The sequence below is a fragment of the Rhyacophila brunnea genome, unplaced genomic scaffold (assembly GCF_057557595.1).
Source record: "Rhyacophila brunnea isolate RB1 unplaced genomic scaffold, BYU_Rbru_1.0 scaffold_2, whole genome shotgun sequence".
Lineage (NCBI taxonomy): Eukaryota > Metazoa > Arthropoda > Insecta > Trichoptera > Rhyacophilidae > Rhyacophila > Rhyacophila brunnea.
The window spans coordinates 36,261,192-36,282,811 of record NW_028232859.1 but is presented as its reverse complement, the minus strand read 5'-3'; the positions used below and the strand labels follow the sequence as shown (position 1 = coordinate 36,282,811).

At 34.8% G+C, this 21,620-nt stretch overlaps 1 protein-coding gene across 1 annotated transcript; it reads left to right on the top strand.

The window, feature by feature from the left end:
• The first annotated feature begins 10,748 nt into the window (after positions 1-10,748).
• msb1l (protein) lies at positions 10,749-13,462 on the top strand. Its single transcript, XM_085946718.1, has 2 exons — positions 10,749-11,084; positions 12,227-13,462. Exons 1-2 carry the CDS (start codon positions 10,959-10,961, stop codon positions 13,460-13,462), a joined length of 1,362 nt encoding a protein of 453 aa, XP_085802844.1. The 5' UTR covers positions 10,749-10,958.
• The last annotated feature ends 8,158 nt before the right edge of the window (positions 13,463-21,620 follow it).

Here is a 21,620-nt window from a genome sequence, read left to right as displayed (position 1 = left end):
TCTAATTATCTTAGGTGGTGTTAGTCATAGATTATTAAATAAATACGGTGGTAGATGTATATTACAATAATGGTAACCAAAGCATCACCATTGTAACATAACATGCATACAATACAATATAAGTCCTTATAATGTTGAATATAGTAGGTACTAATTAATGACAATTTTATATTATTCTATAAGAATCGCGCTACGCAACCTGAGTTTCACCTTCCGTCATGTTTTATCTTATATAAATGAAAATGACACACCATTGGTAATTTAATTACAAATAATGCTATGTTTACGTTGTTTGGATGACTTGAAACTTTTATTAGATGTAGGTACGGCCTTATGCCCCTTTTGTGGAGAAGGTTCAAAATAAATCTTTGAGAATCCTTTAAAGCTGTGTGGATAGTGGATACTATCCATGGTTTTATCCGATTGATTTCTCAAGACGTATGCTTACATACTGTATTCTGAAAGTTAAAAAGAGAGCTAGGTATTTAGGCTACGTACTTTTTCCAACTTATATCTACCCAGTACAAATGAGAACTCTGCCATTATTGGTACTTAGTATTGATTTTATTATATATTATTTTATAACTTTCTTGATAATCTAAGTTGTTTGTTCTGCCAAGGTGCAATAATTGCTAATGATAATTGGGCAGGAAATAACTATGTTCAACCAAATCGCTTCGGATAATCGTATATTCCACCTGCGTGAGAACGAGTTTATGTGAACGCTATTTTATAAATTCTTGGTATAGGTAGGCACTTACTGTTTTTTCTAATACTATTTCTTTATTTTTTAAACACTATTTTAATACTATTTCTTGATGTTTGATATTCTGTGCTCGTATTTAAATGGAATTTGTAAAATTTTCTATAAGTACGTAAATATTTTTTTAATTTGAATCTATAAGGTACTTATGTGGATATGTTGTTTGTTATGACTAATTAATTACAAACTTATCTATCCCAAATGAGACAGTAAGTTATAATCAGTGACGAGTGGTGGTAGAGGTATCATGCACTGGTTATAGTGGTAGATAAAGTAAAAATAAAGAATAATACAATTTTTGACGGTATACTTTGTTAAAACAAGATTATTTCGCCTGCGGCGCTGACAATCCTTACCAACCTGCCCAATATAGATCCACGTAAGAAGTTTAAAGTTTATTGTTGCATTTTTATATCAAAAGTACGTACGTACGTAAAGAAAGGATTAGCATAAGTACTTAGTTTCGGAAAATTATACAGCGTTCCTGTTCGTGAAATTTTCCATTTCGAGCACTGACCTATATATAGTACATATTATTGGCTGCTTAGCTACTCATTGTGACGGATTGTCTTTTTATAGACCCTGTAAATTGACAAATAAATGTCAGCCGCAGCACCTTCTGTGAAGTTATCTGTAAAGAGTAAATGAATCAAGCTTGCAATGCAAAATACTTGTAGCTAACCTAATCAGTGGACCAGTGTCCTTGTTTTCTTCAATTTCATACAATTATTAGGTTCCATTTCAATTATAGAAGAAGGTTTTTTCAACATCTTTGAAATAATCTAATTAAGTTCAATATTTTAAAAATACGTATAAAACGGTACATTTAGATAGGTAGGTAGTGAATAATTATTTATGATCAAAATTATGATAACAAGTTACGTAAATCTGTTCACTAGGTACAGCCTGATGTTATGTTATGTTAGGTATCATTATATTATTTATTTTTAAAATTAAAGAATTATCAATAATTTAGACATTACGTAGCTCGCAGCAGTGATGTCCCATGGCGGTAGGCAGGTCATTGCATAGGGGCGGCAAATGAAGGAACAAAATACAAATATTACATCTTTTGAGAGCAGTAGTAGCTTTCAATGAAGCAGGAGATGCGGTCACTTCATCAGAAAATATTGACATCTTGCTTTATAAAATAATCGAAGTATAAAAAATTCTTACAACATAATAATTTTATTGTAATACATATTATCATAATGGCAGTTTATCGCACGGGCAAAATTTTCACAAGGGTGCCTCTACTCCTCCATGTGCATAAAACCATAACTGTGTGAGAGTAGGTTTCGTGGAAATGCTCTAAATATCAATAGATGTTGTGTATGTCAATTGAAAGATTTTTTGTGTATTCGTCTGTTTAAGCTACTTATTATCCGGCAGCTGATGTACTCGTAGCGCTGACGACGGTATACATATTCGTATGCATACAATCCACGAACCGAATTATTGTTTTGTTTTATTGTACATAATTAACATTTTTCTTTAATTGGCTCAGATGGCTGCATTTCTGGATGGTCATCATCCTCAGGATCCTCAGCCATGAGAGAACGACCGAGAAGGAAGAAAATATCACAAAAACCAATGAATCTTGGTAGGTACTGTATCAGTGCCGCCATAATTTTGTCATCAAATTGTAGTATAGACATTAAAGTTATAGTATTTCCTCTCTCCAAACTAATCTAAAGAACGGACAAAAATGTAACTACGAACTACCATATGGACGCCACTTTGAAAATCACTCTCCTCTTGATAACCTCTCCTCCTGAAAACCACTCTTGATTGGGTAGTTTTCGACAGTGGCTCCCCATTCATTCTGTATAAGTTTGTAGTCATAGATTTTGTAGTTTGTACTCGAATGACTGATACTTTTCTGCATTTTGCAACGCAAGTGGCAACACTGACCGAAAGACAGTATTGCCAATTACAGTCAGTGCTGCCAACCGTACTATAACTATAGTATTATTTATTTTGTACTATAATTTTGGCCCGCGTAGGTATTATGTACGATATTAAAAAAGTCCGAAAATACCATATTAGGAAAAAAGTTGGCAATAAATGAAAAATAGCGCTAAAAGTAGTTCGGGAGAACTAAAAAATAAAAAAAGCATTCGTTTATTACTTTATTTGGAATTTCTCTAAAAAAAGGGTGACGTTATTAACTTTACATTTTGAGATTGGACTCCTCCCAACCTCTTTCTTAAGCCGGCGCTCCATTGGCACGCAAGTCAGACGATTTACAGTCTTCGGACTTTTTTTCGCGTGGTGCACCCCAGACCTGCGGACTTTTTAATCCGCAGACCAGGCTCGTTCGATTTCAAACATGTTTGATATTTTTGCCAGACTTCGTCAGTCGATCACTATGCAAATTCGATTTGACATTAGTACCTATGCAATCAGTGGGGCACCCAGGGGGGGTGCCAAGGGGCCTTGCCCCCCCCCCAAAAACATTGAAATTGAAAGCCAATACATTAGACAAATAAAAACACGGCAAAAAAATGATTTGAAATTCTCCAGCACCCTCTAGAAAAATTTCTTAGATTTTAATTTCTAACACAAAAATTTTCGGGTCGGGTTTTTTTAGAAACTCAATCTCTAATAGAAATGTCAAAAAATTCTTGGTGTCCACCCGAATTCTGGAGTAGTGTACACCGAGTGCAATAGACAAAAGTTCGATAAACGAGAAATTAGGCTGTTCTGTTGGGTAGGTTTGTGTACCTATAAGTTAAATGCAATAATACTTTTTTTTCCATTTTCAATTCATATTTTGGAACTTCACTATTAAAAAACCCAAAATCGACGATAAAAATTCGGCGAAAAGTACGACTACACCCACACCACCATGTCGTCGCTATAGGATTTGTTTCCCGAATAGACCAAATGTCAATTTTACAGGAGACGAAAAATAAATTTCATTGTCGTATATTTAAATATCAGTAGATGTATCAATCATTCTTTCTACACTGTATGATTGCAACATCATCTAAGAATAGATTCCAAGAATAATATACTAGTATAAATTATTAAATGCACAGAAAATGCGTTTTATTTACAAGTACTCACTGTGGATATTCGGGACAAAACAAGGACATTCGGGATTTAAGACCGTAGCGTATTGCTGCACGGCCCACGGATTACTGGTCAAAAAGTACGGGCCTCAAATATTAAATTACACGATAATTGTTAATAATTACTTCTACTATTTAAATACTTAATGATCGTAATTACCCAAGTTCGTATGTAATAATAACATGCGGCAATCGCTTTTTCGGTTTTTTTCGGATTAAGTAATAAAATAGTTTTTAAGTAATTAACTATTTTTTTATTGAATGAATAATTCACAAGATTTAAGAATGTACCATTCTAATAATTGAACATACATAATTTTTAAAATCACTTCTGAGAAAATATATTATAACCAATAGAAAATATCTTTTTGAAAAAAGTAAGACACCCGGCAGGAATCGACCCTGCATCTCCTGGGTTTACGCCCCAGTCCACGAATTATCCACTATGCTACGAGGTGACATACTTATGACGACAAACTTTAACTATTGGCCTTTTAATACCTGCTCATCAGCATTCTTCAAAATCAAGCGACTATCGGCGATCGGTTTTTTATTTTATTAAATAAAAGTAGGTACCTACTACTTCAATTACTAACCGACGTCACAGATTTCTCCAATATTTTATGATGGTACTTACTCGTACTTGCTAACAATTTTATATTAATACTTTTTCCAAAAAAAAAAAATTATGTATATATATCTGTATATTATTATATCTATATATTTCTATAATTAACAATTAAACTTATTACAAACCACCAAATAATATTCACTATTGTAAGGAATAATAACACAAAATAATAGCATGTATAAATTAATTACCATTGGATGCTAATATTAGGTAGGTACCAATATCCTAAGTATATAATATTCACCAAATAAATAGTAGTATAACATACGTATTGAATTAAATTAACTATCAACGCATTCAAAAATAAATAATAGCATCGCCTTTATTTTCATAGAAATACCTAGATTAAAAGTAAAATAAAGACAAACAAAGTTTGATTAATAATAATATGAAATAATAATTATTTTTTACGTCATAGTAGTTGCCGGGTCACACTGTAGAATTCATATAACCCTTGGGATTTTGTGTCATTTATCAAAATAAAATGCAGTTATTTAGGTTAAAATACTCACTTCCATAACTCTACTGTAAGTTCAGGGCGAACTGGTGATGTATCAGCTATGAATGATCTCTTCAAATTTGATGAATTCACTATTAAAACAATAGTAACTTTAAAAACAATATCAATAAGACGAAATTTGAAAGAGGACTCCGGACGGCCGAAAAATATGAAAGTGGGCGTGATTGTTTTAGAGCTAGACAGCGTGAATTTGGGAGCGAGATGCACGGCGTCAGCGCGGTTTGATTGGCTAAAAGTCATATTCGGGAAATAAAAACTCAGCCAGAGATCTATTTCGACCGAAATTAACTTGGATATTCAGGTACGAATAGTTGGACATTCGGGAGAACACCACGGAGTAATTGTAACTTAACATGGCGTATTCGGGTTTTTTAAAAAAATATCTCTGTTCCTAGATAAAAATATATTGTTTTTATAAATGATTTCGGTAGAGTTCGATAAAATAAATTGAACTGCATTGAAATGTCGATTTCGACAAAAATGGATATTCGGAAAACAAATCCTATAGCGACGATGTGCTGACAGGGCTTCAGCCTGGGGGCCCGGGCTTAAGAGGGCCCGGCGTGGCGGCTCGTCTAATTGTGAGATAAACACACACCAGAAATTTGTTATATTATAAAAAAAAATCGCATGTGGTGCTATACTACTTCATCAAAATTAACATAAAAAATATGAAGTATGATGAAAATATGATATACGTAACTACATGATAATAATTCACGTGTATCATTTTATATTACAATTATTTTTAGTGTTTATAGAAAAATGTTATTTATCCAATATCGAAGGGTCGAATGCTACTTGGCTACCACAATAGGGGGTCGCGACCAGTGGTTCATAGTATGATAACGATCGATAATATGATATGAGGTCCGACAAATCAAGAATTCAAGGGAATTATTTAACAATATAGATAAATCTACGGAATACCATTTGGGAACACTACTGTAGAACATCACATTCCCCTTAAACCTGGTGATAGGTAAGGGGGCCCGCCAAACGTTCATGATGGGGGCCATGCCCACCACAGTCGGTGGTGGTGTAAATTAAAAAAAAAAATTCGGTGGAATTCAGCATAAATATTGTGGCTCTAGACCAGTGGTTCTTAACCTGGCTTGTTGCAAGTGCACCGCGAAAATAATGATAAAAGCAGAAAAATCCGCGAAATAGCGAAAACCGAAAAAGTCCTTCGTGAAATTATGAAAGCCGATGAAAGATCTAATGTGATTGCGATGTTGCCGAATTGATCGCACGCGTCTACCGTTGGCCTCACAGGTTTTCGTTTCATAAATGAAAACAAAATAGTGGATCAATATCAATGCTGCAAAGAACTCACCGAGGGTACGACATGACAAGATGTTTTTGATTCTTATGTCTTCATATTTAGAACAATCTAAAATATCATGGAGGAATTTGTATGGATGGTGCTGTCAATGTTAGGCTCATTTAAAGGATTTGTTACCCTCGCAAAGACAAGAAACCCTACTTATATCTACGCACTGTTATATTTACACAGGGAATCTATAGTTTCGAAAACATTACCGCAGTGCTAAAACCTGTACTAGACCAATATGGTAAATTTCATCAAATCCAGACCTTTAAAAACAGGCATTTTTAAAAAAAAACTTTGCATTTCTATGGAAGCTAAGTACGAATGTTTGCTTTTTCACACTGAAGTGAGGTGGTTACAGTGGCGCACCCAGGGGGGGGGGGGGGGGCAAGGGGCCCTGACACCCCCCAAACATGAAAATTATCAGAATGATTTTAACCATTGAAATTGAAAGCCAATAAACCTTTGGGCTTAGACAAATAAAAACACTGGCAAAAAAATGATTTGTAATTCTCCAGCACCCTTTTTAGAACAATTTCTTAGATTTTAATTTCTAACACAAAAATTTCGAAACACTAATCTCAGGTTTTTTTAGAAACCCAATCCCTAATGGAACTTTCAAAAAATTCTCGGTGTCCACCCAAATTTCGGAGTGGTGTAGGTCATGGCTGGGGAGGGCTGACAGGGCTCTAGCCTGGGGGCCCGGGTTGTGGGGGGCCCGGCGTGTCGGGTTGACCAGATAAGTGAGATAAACACACATCATAAATTAACTTTAATAGTAAAAAAAGTCAATTATACTTCATGGCCATGAACATTTTCAATTACTTATATAATTGTGCAATATATTTCTTGATTATTATATGTCGATACTTAACAGCTCCATTATTAAAGTGGATGTATTGAAAATCGCCAATAATTCAGTGTATAAGTACCCTTAATTTGAACTAAAACACAATTTGAAAAATGTTAATGTAGTGTTTCACACTGCCTTTAATCTTAGCGGTAGGTAGGGGGGCCGCCAAATATCCTAGCCTGAGGGCCCGTTTCAGGATGTGGGGACCATGGTGTAGGTACACCAAGTGGAATAGACAACGAGAAATTAGGCTGTGAAGAAGAAAAAGAGCCTATGGGACTAATTTACATTGTCCTCTTTGCCCCCCCCCCCAATATTAAATCCTGCGTGCGCCACTGTATGCAATCATTCGGACCGAAAAAAATCTGTAATTGTTTTAAACATTTTCATTGATTTATTTGTTAATTTACACATTAGAAAATGAGAGATTTACCAATTATTTTTTTATTTGTATTTATGAAATTCATAAAAGAAATCGTAAAACTTGTGTTGTTTTCAGTGCTATATTATTTTATGCAAGTCTGCATATAAATAACACAAAATTATAGGATTATCGGAAGACATTACGAGAATCTTAACTTTTCACTTTTGACAGCTCGACTTTTTTATTCGTTCGTTGATCAGTAGCAGAGCATAGACAAATCGGACGATTTATTGTCCTCAGACTTTTGTCTCGCCAATGGAGTGCTGGCATTCGAATAATAATTTTGGGGGCTCTGTACTATAATTATTTATTCCACTTTGATGGCAAAAGATGGCAACACTTGGGGACCATAGACTAATATACTTCTGGGGCAGCGTTGCCAACCGAACTATAACTATAGTATTTGTACTATAATTTTCGGCTGCGTACTATGTACGATATAAAACAGGTATCATCATCATCAGCCGGGGTCAATCCACTGCTGGATGAAGGCCTCCCCAAGCTTCTTCCAACTCTCTCGATCCTGTGTCGTTCGCTGCCACGTATTTCCGCCGAACTTTACCAGTTCGTCAATCCAGTGGCTTTTAGGGCGACCCTGTGGCCGTTTTGTGCCCCTTGGGTACCATTGGATGACAGCATTTGTCCAGCGGCCATCCTTTCGGCGAGCAATGTGCCCTGCCCATCTCTATTTCAGCTGTTTGGCATCGTCTATTACATCGCATATTCCTGTCTGCTTCCTAACCCATTCGTTTCTCTTACGGTCCTTTCACGTGATGCCCAACATACACCTCTCCATGCCTCGCTGTGCGACTCTTAGCCTTTGGACATCTCTCGTATTGAGGGTCCACGTCTCTTGGACACTTGGACACACTGTGACATTTTCTTCGCGCAGGCAGGTTGTGAACAGCCGTGCTAGCACTTCGTTCACGGTCTGTCCGGCTCTCTTGAGAATGTCGATCGTAAGCCCATCTTCTCCTGGAGCTTGTCCATTTTTCATGCCTCTTATTGCATGCTCTACCTCGTAGGTAGTAACTTCAAGAAGACAGTTTTCCTCATCATCGTTCCTCAGATGGTTTGAACTAGTCGCATTTTTTCTATTTTCGTCATTATAGAGCGAACTGTAGAATTCCACCACTCTGTTCAATAAACTATCCCAGTTTCGCAAAACAGTAGTGCCGTCATCCGCTTTTAGTGTTGTGATTTGCCTTCTCCCTACCCCCAATCGTTGTTTGTTTTTGTTCAGACTTCTCCCTGCTTCCACAGTAGCCTGTATCAGCGTCATATTAAATCTACGGAGGTCTTCACGTATGTTTTTACGGAGAGTTTTGCAAAGAGTAGAGTATTCGGGATCGTTTGATACTTGAATATGACTCTTTGTTTCCCTTCGCTGTTTCATTAGATTTAACGTATCGGTTGAAAGCTTTTTTGGGGGTGCGGGCTCTGATGCGACTTTGTCTGGTTGTTCTGCAGATTTTAGTACTATGCGCGTTATGCTTTCTGCATTTGAGAGGGAGATAGGATCATTTTCAGCCTGGAAAGATGTAAGTCTATTTTGCTTCTCAAGTGTATAATACCCTTGGGCTTCTTCAGCAGTTTGCATCTTTCGAGATCAGTGTTACATCTTATTTCTTATCTTACATCTCACCCTGCGATGGTCATTGCCTGTTTTGAATCTGTTTAGTATGGTGCAGTCTTTTGAAAAATATCCTTTTTGTTGGTGAGAATGTAATCAATTTCACTGGTTCCTCCTGCTGGGCTCCTCCACGTCCATTTGCGAGGAGGCTTCTTTTTGAAGAAGGAGTTCATGACATGCAGGTTATTTCTCTCAGCATGTCGCCCCTTGTGTCCTTCTAGCCGTATCCAAAGCGCCCGACAGCTTTATCGTTGCGATCGCGATGGTAGGAGCCGACCCGCGCATTAAAGTCACCCATTATGATATTATTTATAGTGGCAATTCCGCTTGTTTTTTTTAAATTTATCTATGGCTTCGTAAAGGACCTTCACATCTTCATCGGGGTAGCTTTGTGTCAGTAAGTAGAGCATACACCTGTATTAGACGAAGTTGGTATCTGCTATTGATTTGGATGATCAGACTTGCCACTCTATCAGATAAACAGTCGAATTCCACTATGCAGTCTTTCCATGCTTTATGAATAATAAATCCGACACCGCTAGTGCGTCCACTTGTAGTTCCTTTATAGCAGAGCACATGTCCGCTGTGTAAGTTGATCATAGCTTCATCTTTACGTCGGACTTTGCTGCTTCTTGCTGAAGTTCCTCAAGTTTGGCGTTGCTTGATAGTGTTCTGGCGTTATATGGCTGTGGTCATCGGTAGGCAGCCGTTACAGTTGCTCCGGGGATTGTTAGCACCTACTGCCTTCCTTTGCTGATTGCTGCCATGATCAGTGTCAGGTTGGCCTCCGAAGAATAAGGGCCGAGATTTATTGTTGTTAGTTTTCATCGGGGGGTTTTCGGACATAGCACACCGCGATATCCAGACGGGTTGGTGTGCGGTTTTCTGTCTGGGTTTCCATTCCATAGCCAAAGGTCTCTCGTTTTTAGGCGCCAGAGATTCGCCTTTGATTCGCCAGAGATTGTCTTGCCACATTGCCCGGGTGACGCCGCGGGGAGGCCAGAGATAGGATGTGTCGGTTCATGAATGGGTAGCAACTCAACATTTTATAGAAGTAGGCTTATTGGCATCAGCATACTTCATTGAGGCCAGAACTCGACCGTTTGTCACCCATAAAACAGTACTATAATTTAATATAAAAGTACTTTAATTTCGCATTTGCCATCTCGCAATCGAGTCGTCTTTGAAAATTGGGAACCTGCAGCCCGCGGCAAAATATTTTTCCTAAAAAAACGAGCCGACTATGAAAAATCGGGAACCTGCGGCCCGCGGCGAAAATTTTTCCTAAAAAAAACGAGCTGACTATGAAAAATTGGGAACCTGCGGCCTGCGGTGAATTATTTACACACTCTACTAAATTCTCCGTTATTTTTTTTTCTGAGTTATAAAAAACCTATACATTTTTAACAGATGACAACGCGTACTATATTTTATTCCCAAATACTATAATTTTGGAGGTTCTGTACTATAATTCCACTTTCAAAATATGGCAACACTGCCTTGGGGTCCTTGGGGACAAAAAGATGGCAACACTGAGACTAAGCACAAGTGGAAATTAACGGCTCCATTGAGTTTTAAACTTTTGAGATATCGGTGAATACATTTTTATTATTATTACCCCGAACTTACTAGTGTATATACTATTATTTGAACAATTCATTTGTATATTAATCGAACAGACCATTTCTATGTGCTTTGTAATTTATTAAGTGCAAGAAATCCTCGAAATGGGCAACCAAACAAGTACATCGATGAACCAGGATGACTTTGGGAGTATTTCAACTGACACTTCTTTCGAATGTCATGGAGATCCAAGATCTCCTACTACTGATATCACTCGTACTCCCATACAGGTAAATTTCAATTTCCTTATATATTACTTATTATTTTTTTAGTACTTTTACATTTCCTTCCATTATTACACCTAGGTACGGTACTTACATCGCTTTCTTGTCACTTTTATTATTTTATCTTTGTACTTACGTACTGTCCAGTTTCCATTCTTTGCGATTCTCAATATATTTATAAGAATATAATCTCAACTCAAATGCATAGCAATATGTAATTTCCTGGTGCCTATTCCCTTCTGCACTACATGTGGTGCATTATAAAAATATATACTTATTATAATTTATGTCATAAGTCGTCCAAACCTATGCCAAGTAGACAGCATGACTATAATGGCAGACAATTCCTGAAGACATCTCTGCTTTGTAGCTATAAGAAATTAAAGCAGAGATATAAGTGATTTGATAATTTAGTTATTATAAAGTCGAAAGTATAAGAAAATGTGGGGTGTGTGACTAGAAATCTTATATTTTTCTTTAAATTGAATATACCTAAGAGAATTAATTTAGCTCATAAATATGATATGGTTTATATATGATTGGTACCTAGTTATTTTGGAACATTGGCACCAGGAGATTGCTGAGTCTTGTCATGATAACAGTGCCGTCCTTAGAAAAACTGAAAATTCCGCCGCTCCCGTTTTTTGATTGATAAAATTTAGTCTTCTAATACAATCTTATTGCCATCTAAATATTTTTGAGAATTTTCCATATCAGTATTGTTTTATTATTTGGCTATTTACCGTAGTACTTATTTGGCTCATTTTGTAAATTCCATAATATGTATCATTTGAAGATTGGGAAATGTTTCTCAACATTTAGTTGGCCACAAATCAGTAACGACGATAGGTAAGCTGAATTTATTAAATGAAAAAATATTTGGCGTTTCATTCTTTCGTGATTTTGTTGCCCTTTGAATAACTGCCGCCCCTATGCGGTTTATAGTTTACCTGCCCCCACGGGACATCACCGCATAATAAGTTCTTACCGTATGAAATGGTCTTCTTGTAGTGCCTTCTACTCAATCATTGTAAGGTTGGCAGTCAAAGGGATCTTCACCTTTTGAGGCGTAATATTGCACTCTGACAGTGAGGCATTATAAAACTGTCTGTTCATATTATTTATACTCACCGCAATTATTTTTTCAGACTGTCAACAGTTCCAAGACCCACAATATAACCAAAAATATAGACCTTACCAAGGAATGCTTTGACAAGTATGAAAAAGCTTTGATGGATCCTACTATCAAGAGACTTCTGAACCGATGGGATCCTAGATCGCCGACACTAGATTTTCAGAGAACTCCTCTAGGATTTGTGCTCAAAAATGCTGATTTGAGTGCACGCAATCAGATGAACATTAGCGAATGTTCACATCAGGACGTGACAGAACATAATGTTTCTAATGGTGAAATTAATGTTTCAAGTGTGGTTCCTAAAAACCTTTGCGATGAACTCGACACCTTGGAGATTGATTGTTCCAATGAAGAAATAGAAGCCACCGCCAGTTCACCTGCGGTGATGGAAGATCCAATGCAAAATATTGAAGAAACATCGACTCCCCAGTCTATAAATCCCATCATCGGATTACTGGAAACGAACCTCGATTATATTGAAACGGATCTCGATACCGTGAGAAGGAAGCCGAAATATAACAAAGTAGCGATTCAAAAAGACCATAGGATTGAGTCAGGGAATAATTCTGCCGAATATAACATTATGGAGACAAATAGAGATTTATCTGATGAAGACCCTCGCTCACCGAGCATCGGGATCGATAGAACTCCAATACTCATAGAGAATGAGAATATCCAATCCGAGAAAAAGTCAGACTCTGACCATATCAAACTGAATTCTCACCTTCGGGAGCTGTTCAAAAACAATTTGAAAATGCGACAGAAGAAAGAGAGAGGTCAAATAAGTGGCCCTGAGAAAAATACCGAATCCTTGTTAATATATGAAGATAATTTTAGCAATGAAAATACCCCTGTATCTTCTTCAAAAGTATATTCTCACAGTCAACCGAATGAAGGCTGCAGAACTCCACTGTCGTGCGTTACCAATGTTGAAAACAGTAATTCGAAACCGTCGACCCCGCTGACAGGAAAAAATATGAACTCGATCGATCTCAAAAAAAATATTACAAAGTTGGGAAGCGGTAAATCTAAAATACCTGTCAGGATCTCCAAGACTTCCCCCACAGAGCTACCCGCTTTAGCTTTAGGGCCAAACAATAACAGCAATTGCCGCTCAATTATCACTCAGAAAGAACTCTTTACCCATAATGCTTTCAAAAACTGTAAGCAAACAGAAATCACTTCCGAAAACACTCCCCCGCGTCCTAGGAAAGCTTGTTGGGATCGTGATAACAGTGTTATATTGTAAAGTGAATGTTTTCATACTAATTTAGATATATAGTGGCAAATAACAGGAATTCTATCGATCTTGCCCCCTGTTACGTAGTGTAAGGTTTCGAAGTATGATTTTCATTATTTTATCTAGTGAAAAATGTTTCATACAAAAAAATGGGTTCATCATTGACTTATACATTTTCAATGAATTAATACGAATCTAAAGTGGTCTCTTGATTTTCTGGCTTAATGAAATCTGAGAATTTCCAGAAATTATTTACAAAATGACAATAACGGTAACCGGACAAAACAGAACAGCCAGGGGAAAAATGAAACATTAATTTTTGTGGAATCTATTTAGGTTAGGTTAGGTCATTATTTCGTTGTACCTGGTCATCCAATCATTTATATTGATACATATTATATTGATTAAGATGAGATATCCTAAGCTTGCCGGCGACATTATAAATACACTGTACGGCAACACTGTATGTAATTTGATTTATTATGGCGTATTGAAAATCTGTGCTATTAAAAATCTATCAACATAATAGAGATAGGACAATTTCAATATTAAATTTATATTTTTCATAGTTATATCTATCATTGTTCTGTTTTGTCAATGTTCTGTTTTGTCATGTTCTGTATTGTCATGGAACCGATATGATAGATTCACCGGGTATTTCAGCGAGCTGATGTTGCCTTGTATTAAAGCTGAATCGTCTGTACTATATTATCGTCACTGTACAAGCCAAGTTGCGTAACCCTCAATAATATCAAATTGTTCAGAAAGTGAAAAAAACTGTGGGCATTGGATTTACTTATTATTTTATATACTTAATATTTATTTATTATTTTATACATCATTTTAGTACAAATTGAGTGGCTTACTCTGTACAAATGGCTTAAAAAATAGTTTTGAATTATTTTGATATGAAATAATTTTTTTCGGATGTATGATACTTGGTCAGTTAGTGTAAGTCCATTACCATCAAAATGCCACTTTGGTGAAAAGTGAGGGAAAAGACCCACCCACATTACGGTGCATGTCACGGTGCTTGTCGCCTGCTGTCACTACGGGAAAAAAAGTGTAATGTCGTTGTTCCTGGTGTTTAAAATCTTATTAGACTGATGCTCCCATCCCGTAGCACATTTTGAACCTTCAAACGAACATTGTCAGTTGGAAAAATCTGCCGTAATCATTAAAACAAGAATGAGCGCACTTCACGTTGAACTTCACTGCATCTGCACCTGCATCACGTTTTGAACGTTTTTATCATATTCCACATGCATGCACTTTTCGAATGTCACGTCAAACTGATGTTCTTTTTGGTTTTTAGCAGTTGGCACTATGTATTTTCTATGAGAATGTTGTCTATTATCTATGAATGTCATGCCGCATGTATTTTAACACGTAGAAACTGTTAAAATTAATTGAAATTAACATGAATAATTAATAATAATTCAAATTACTGATACATTATAGTAGGCACTCTTCATCGGTGTCATTATTCAGTGAATTTACGAGATGGTGCATGTTCAAAATATTCTGTAAAATGACGAAACCATAGACATTTTTATCGCTGTGAGTTCACGTCATAGTCCGCGACATGCACCTCAATGTGGGTGAGCCTTTACTCTACTTGGCCTGTACAGTGATGTTATCTTTATTGAAAGTGCAATACTGTAAATAAATCATGAAAATGTTCAGGAAAGACAAATTACGCAGTTTATTGTCAGCAAATACATAGTATGTTTCATAATGTGGTATTAATTTAAGCCGATAAGAAAACTATTATAATACACTAACCGACACATCTGCAGAAAATAAATGTATTTTTAAAAATCTGACTCTTCTGCCGTAATGCGCTTATACCGATGATATTTATGTAAAAAAAAATATATATTGAAAAAAATTGCAATAGATATAAATCCAGTTAGGATCTAGACGCATGACAACCACTTACTTTGAACAGACCACCAGTCATTTTCGATGCACACTGATCCCCCACAGTGACACATGACTACTGATATTATATAGAATAAGTTTTCCCAAACTATGTGCGACTTTGCAACTATGTATTTTTCACTTAATGTTTTCGAGATAGTGCAAAAGATTTTTTGATTATTTTTACATAACCATAACATAAATTATCTATAGTTATTCATTTTCAAAGTAATTTTTCGATTATACATGTCTTAAAGATAATATATGTATATGTATGTATATAGAATATGGTACATCATTTTCATCCTAGAGGCGGAGTGCAGAGTTATGAAGCGTCTATTCTACTCGGTTAGACCATTGGGTAGAGGTTCTGTGTCGACCCCCAATACTTCTGTTGGCGACGAGCTTCTCTAAATTGTCATCGAACTCTATTGGTTATGTGACCAAAAATCTGCATAACTCTGAAAACATTCTTTGGAGAGCTGATCCTTAAGCGCAAACCAAATTGAGGTGCATGTCGCGGACTATCACGTGACGTCACAGTAAGCTACCACTACAGGAAAAAAGTGTGAAATGTCATTGTTCTTGGTATTTAAAATGTTATCAGAGTGATGCTCCCATTCCGTGCCTAGCACATTTTGAACCTTTAAACGAACATTGCAGGTGACAAAATCTGCCGAAATCACTAAAACAACAATGAGGTCACCTCACGTTGAACTGCACTGCATCGACACCTGCATGACGTGTTGATCGTTTTTATCATATTCCACATGCCTACACTTTTCGAACGCCATGTCAAAACCACGTTTTTTTGTTTTTAGCGGTTGGCACTATGTATTTTCGATAATAATTATGTCTATGATCTAGCTCAGCTGGAACATTTATTGTCGGAATGCCCGTGTTATACAACTTTACTGTTCTGACAAAAGGCAATACAAAATTGCCTGCTTTATTGATAGATTCACCTGTTTTGAAATTACAGCAAATTGAATAGTAACCAAGGAAAGTAGTTCTTATTTTTATTAAAATTGAGGGAAATAATTAATTTCCTAGGGTGTATAGCAGAACCATACATACTTAATAGCGTATGTAGGAAAGATAAACATCGTAACTTATGGTGTCGAAATCGGCACTCTAGTTTGAGTGAGAAAAGCATTATTCTTATTAAAACGCCTCGACATAACATGTGACATGTTTATTAATATTGTTACAAATTGTTTATATTTTCTACTTACGGTTCTGCATCACTGCTAATTTATATTTTACTTGTATATATTTGAGAGTAATCTTTCGTTGATAAAGGTTTCTTGTTTGGAAGCATATTATTATTTTTAGTGTTACCTGCTGCGCCAAATGAGAAACACTTATGCAGGACTGAGATGGTAATATGTAAACGGAATCAGGTTTGGATATACCACACTGTTAAAGAGCCCAGTACCCCGGGTCCTGAAAAATAAAATATATTTGCCAAATATGGGAAAAGAAATTATCCTGATTGGTCATTTCCTCCGATGTCAATAGTGTGTAAAATATTAAATTTAATATCTAGCATTCGTTGTAATAATTTTTTTTTTGATACAAAAGCCCAGAGCCTCCTATGATAAATGTGGCCCTAAATAGAATTTTACCCAGTATACCATCATTCATTGAGCTGTTTAAACCTCTGATGTAATAATTTTGTCAAAATGGTTTATCAATGTTTTATATTATTATACTACCAAAATTTTAATATAATTAATTACAGGAAGCTCCGATTTAACATGTCTCATTTTATTAGTGCAATGATGATATGCTAATTACAATAATAATGTATTTTACAATTGCAAACGCAGTTCCCTATGGTTGCCAAGCTACTACTCTACCTGTACTGCTGATAATTTCTAGGTTTTTATATTATATGTTTTCTGAATACAATAAAAGTGTTAAAAAAAATACTCGAGTGAATATTTTATTATTCTTACCACTACAATGATGAAGATCCAACTGTTTTGTTACTTTTTTTTTTTTAACAAATTACATAATTATGCTTCAAAAAATATTTATTTCAAAACCCAGAACTGGCAATGGCAAGGGGTGCCTTTCGAACGTAGGTAGACAACTGAAAACAGCCATTTTTACAGTACGTACTGCAATTTAATTTTTTTTCGTTTTCATCTATTGAGCAAAAAATATATTTTACCTTTTTATGATAGATACATGAAAAAAATGCAAACAGGCACCAAGATATTTAAAAAAAATTGTAATGCCAAACCTATCTAGAAAATTGTGTTGTCACAAGATTTAAACGGTCAGTCCTCAGGGCCACGGGATGAATCGAGCGTTAAATATTTATTACCTTCCAGTTCATGAATTATTAAAAAGCACCTAATTAAGTTCACTATATATCATGTTTTAAAGTTTAATACGAAATTTGTTTGACTGATAGTAAATAATTACAAGATAAAAAGAACTTTTTATATACCACGTTTTTAAACTTTCTGTTGAATCATATAAACTTGACAATTCTATGTATTAATAAATACTTTTTTTTGTACTTGATAGAAATACTGAAATTTCATTTTGATTTCCATAGTAACGCACGTATATATTAATAATTTACTGAATTAACTGAAAATGAATTCAATTCTGCTTAAAGATGGCTAAAAGTATTAAAAGAATGCATTGTCGTCGTGTATACCTGATAATTCTAAAAGTTTTAAATGTCTAGCTAGTCGGAAAGTTAGTTAAAAATCTACAATCGTACAATACAAATCTTGGACAAACAAGAATACGAGCTAATAAAAACGTGGTAAAATAATATTTATGACATAACGACACTTTTATGCGGTACATAACATAAAAATTTGTTAATATTTTCAGTAAATTATTGAGTGCTTCGGTTCATAAAATTTTCCATTTCAAGCACTGCCTCAAATATGATTTTATCTTTTTTTTCGTAAACTTAATAATTATTATATATCTTTTTTACTATTGTTTTGTGGGTGTAAAATCCAAATATCACTTTCTAATACTCTACATGAAATTTTAAATGATTTTTTTGCAGAAAATGCTTGTAAGTAAAGGGTTAATGATAATCTTTAGTTATAGAATTTCCAAAATAGATTCAGATGGGTAATGTTACATAGAGACCCGGTGTTCGCACGATGTCACTTGATTACAAGGACAATTTCTTATTGCCACATTAAGTTAGTTGGAACCTAATAAGGCTGCAAGAAGCTTCAATTAGATGCACTATCTAAAGATGGAAATTTGGATTCATTCTAAGACCGCACTTTATGACTGACTTATCAGGCTGCAGGTTCCCCACACCTGACTTATATGCTGGTTTGGAGGTGTAATATGTAGAATTACAAAAGACTGGTAGTTAATTTTGTGAATATATTATATTTAATAACAATAATAATTACACAGATTTCAACATTGACAACATTATCTAACACTCATGAATTGTTAAATTTTGTACATACCTATGTTATTAACTTATAAATAAGATCTTTGACATTTTTGTTTTGTAATGCACGACAGGTCGCCGACCTGACACATCTACGGATGTCATATTGACAGATATCTGAAAAGTATCAAAGCTGATATTGGATTCATATCCAACTTTTTGGAAATCCCTAAACACAGATCCTAAGAAGAATACTAAATTCTATATTTAACATCTATGGGCATTTTCGCCAAAGTTTGTACATTGCGTTTTTGGCATGTCCCATGACTTTGATTGATTTTTTCATAGTTATTATATTATAAAATGTTGGAAAGTTATGTACTTTTAACATGCAAATTTATTAATTTACTCTATTCAATCAGTTAAATACAACTATCTGACCTGTATATATTTTTAATTGATTATTTAGATCGAAAGGTAGTGCGTTTTTACCATGTCCCACCCATAAATTCAAATAAACAAAGTCTGATTTCGTCATTAATTTTGAGTGTGTAAAATTAAATTCGTAGTGTTTTCAACAGCTTACATTATATATTTTTGGAAAATATATAGTTTTTTCGTAAATTTGTACCAATATTGAAAAAAAATCACGTTTAAAGTGTGTCCCAGGATATTTGAAAAAGTGGAACTCCACATTCCGTTACCACGATTTTAGCATGAAGGCGAAAAATTTTCACTATAAATATGTTTTTTTTTAATGTAGCAACATTTTTGTATAACACTGATCGCCATGTACACTTTAAATTGTTGGTGTGTGTCGGTATCGCTATCGGAACAGGTTGCTTTCTGGGTTGGTCATTTAAGAAGTTCCACTACTGTTACCACGATTTATAAGGTAAGAAAACACATATTTCTATTTCACATACTACACATATGGAGCTTATCTTTCATACTACAGATATAATAAAACATATCGCAGGTTTAACAATAAAACTAAGCTAAATTTTGGCTTCAAACACTTCTGAAACAGAATCCGTTACTTCCACTCCGAAACTATATTGGTGGTAACGTATATGTGGAATGTAAAAGTAACGAAATGGCATGCATAAAGTTGGGTTTACAGTGTGTGTTTAGTTCTTCATAGATTATAAAAAAAATTATTTTGTCTGTTCGTATGAAAAACAAAAATATTTTCATTAAAAAATATAAAAAATAACCTGACTATAATATAATAATATAATAAAGATTAAAAAAGTATGTGATATGTCTGAATACGCAAAAATAGCGCACATAAAAGTATGGAGATAAAAAAAAACAACAGAAGGAAAAGAAAAAACACCAGACTGAAATAATTGCGAGACAGGCACTGGCTCTGTCATACTCTTTCTGTTATACGCCACCAAAATTTTAAAACTTCTCCATACATTTTAGGCATAGAAATTTATAAAAATGTATGAAAAAGTATTTTTTTGTCACGTTTAACAGAAATGTGTACTCGATTAGATTTAATACCTAGAACTGTAGGTATTCACGAAATGTCAGAAAAGTACGTCTTGATTACAATCAACCTGTATAGCTACATTTTATGTTGATGAATACAATTAAATTTCAAGACAACATAAAGTCGAACTTGGTTATTACGAGGAAGATGGGACCGACTGAATTTGCTTGTTATAAGCGTTACTCGTTATATCAGAGAATAGGTATTTTTAAATGAGCATGTCACATTACACAAAAAGCCGAAAATAAAAAATTTGGAAACCATCGTAAAAATCCCCGAAACGAGCATGGCATTCATAAACTACAAAAGAAGTTGTTTATTGTAATTAACGCTGGTAGGTACCTACGGACTTCACAAACCTTGGATTTTTCAACCATATGCGTGGATACTTTTTTATTATTGTCGGTGAAACACCAATAAGGTAGGTACTTAGACACTTTACTAGTGTCATAAACGTAATCCGACCCCGGCGGCATCCTGTCCAATCGGATTTTATTGCTTAGGGTCGAAATGTTTTAAAACGGTCGACACATTAACAGTATTTTAGCTCGGTATATCCGATAAGTTGCTCGTTATAACAGTGAAAGAATTAAATGTATGGCGAAAATCATAAACCAATTGTCAACAAATGTTTCGTTATTACATCCGAGATCTCGCTATGTCAGAGATCGTAATAACCGAGTTTGACTATAATTATTTTCGTAAAAGTTATATACTCCGTGCCGCGCTAGGAACTCGCGTCTGAATCCCTTGCTGATTTTTTTTTTCATATATTGTTAATTTGCTTAAAAATATTTTTTATCTGAGTTACAAATAATATAAATGCCAAATAAAGTTATGGTAATGTATAGTGTGTCAAAATTATTACCTACCTTATTTTACAAGTATTGTGAAATTTATTATAAAATATGTCTATTTTAGTGATTAAGTTTGATTTGTTTTGTTATTTTGACGCACGTTGAATATTTATGTCTATCAAAAAATTCAAATAAATTTCATAAAACAAAAATTTGTTTTTATGGTAACATGTAACTTAAGCTTTACAAATTACACTCCGTTACCATTTCGTTCCATTCCGAAAATGTCCCCAAAAAAGTTGAACGTTAACTATTTTTCATTTGATTATTAAATAACGAAACTTATTTATTTTTCCAATAAAATTTAGTAAAAGTGATTATTGTCTTTAAAAAAATAGCAGAACGAACATTGATTGGTTTTTTCAAATACTAAAGGAAAAATGCTCTGCCATTATAGACATAGGGTAACGGAGGGGAACGAAATGTGCCCAAGAATTAAAATTCAATAATATTTTTTGACTATTTGTAGTTTTATTTTGAAGTGTATGGTTTTTT

Coding starts and splice junctions, on each gene's coding strand:
- msb1l (XM_085946718.1), top strand. CDS start 10,959: ATGGGCAACCAAACAAGTACATCGATGAACCAGGATGACTTTGGGAGT. Junction 11,085..12,226: donor TCACTCGTACTCCCATACAG/GTAAATTTCAAT, acceptor TTATTTTTTCAG/ACTGTCAACAGTTCCAAGAC.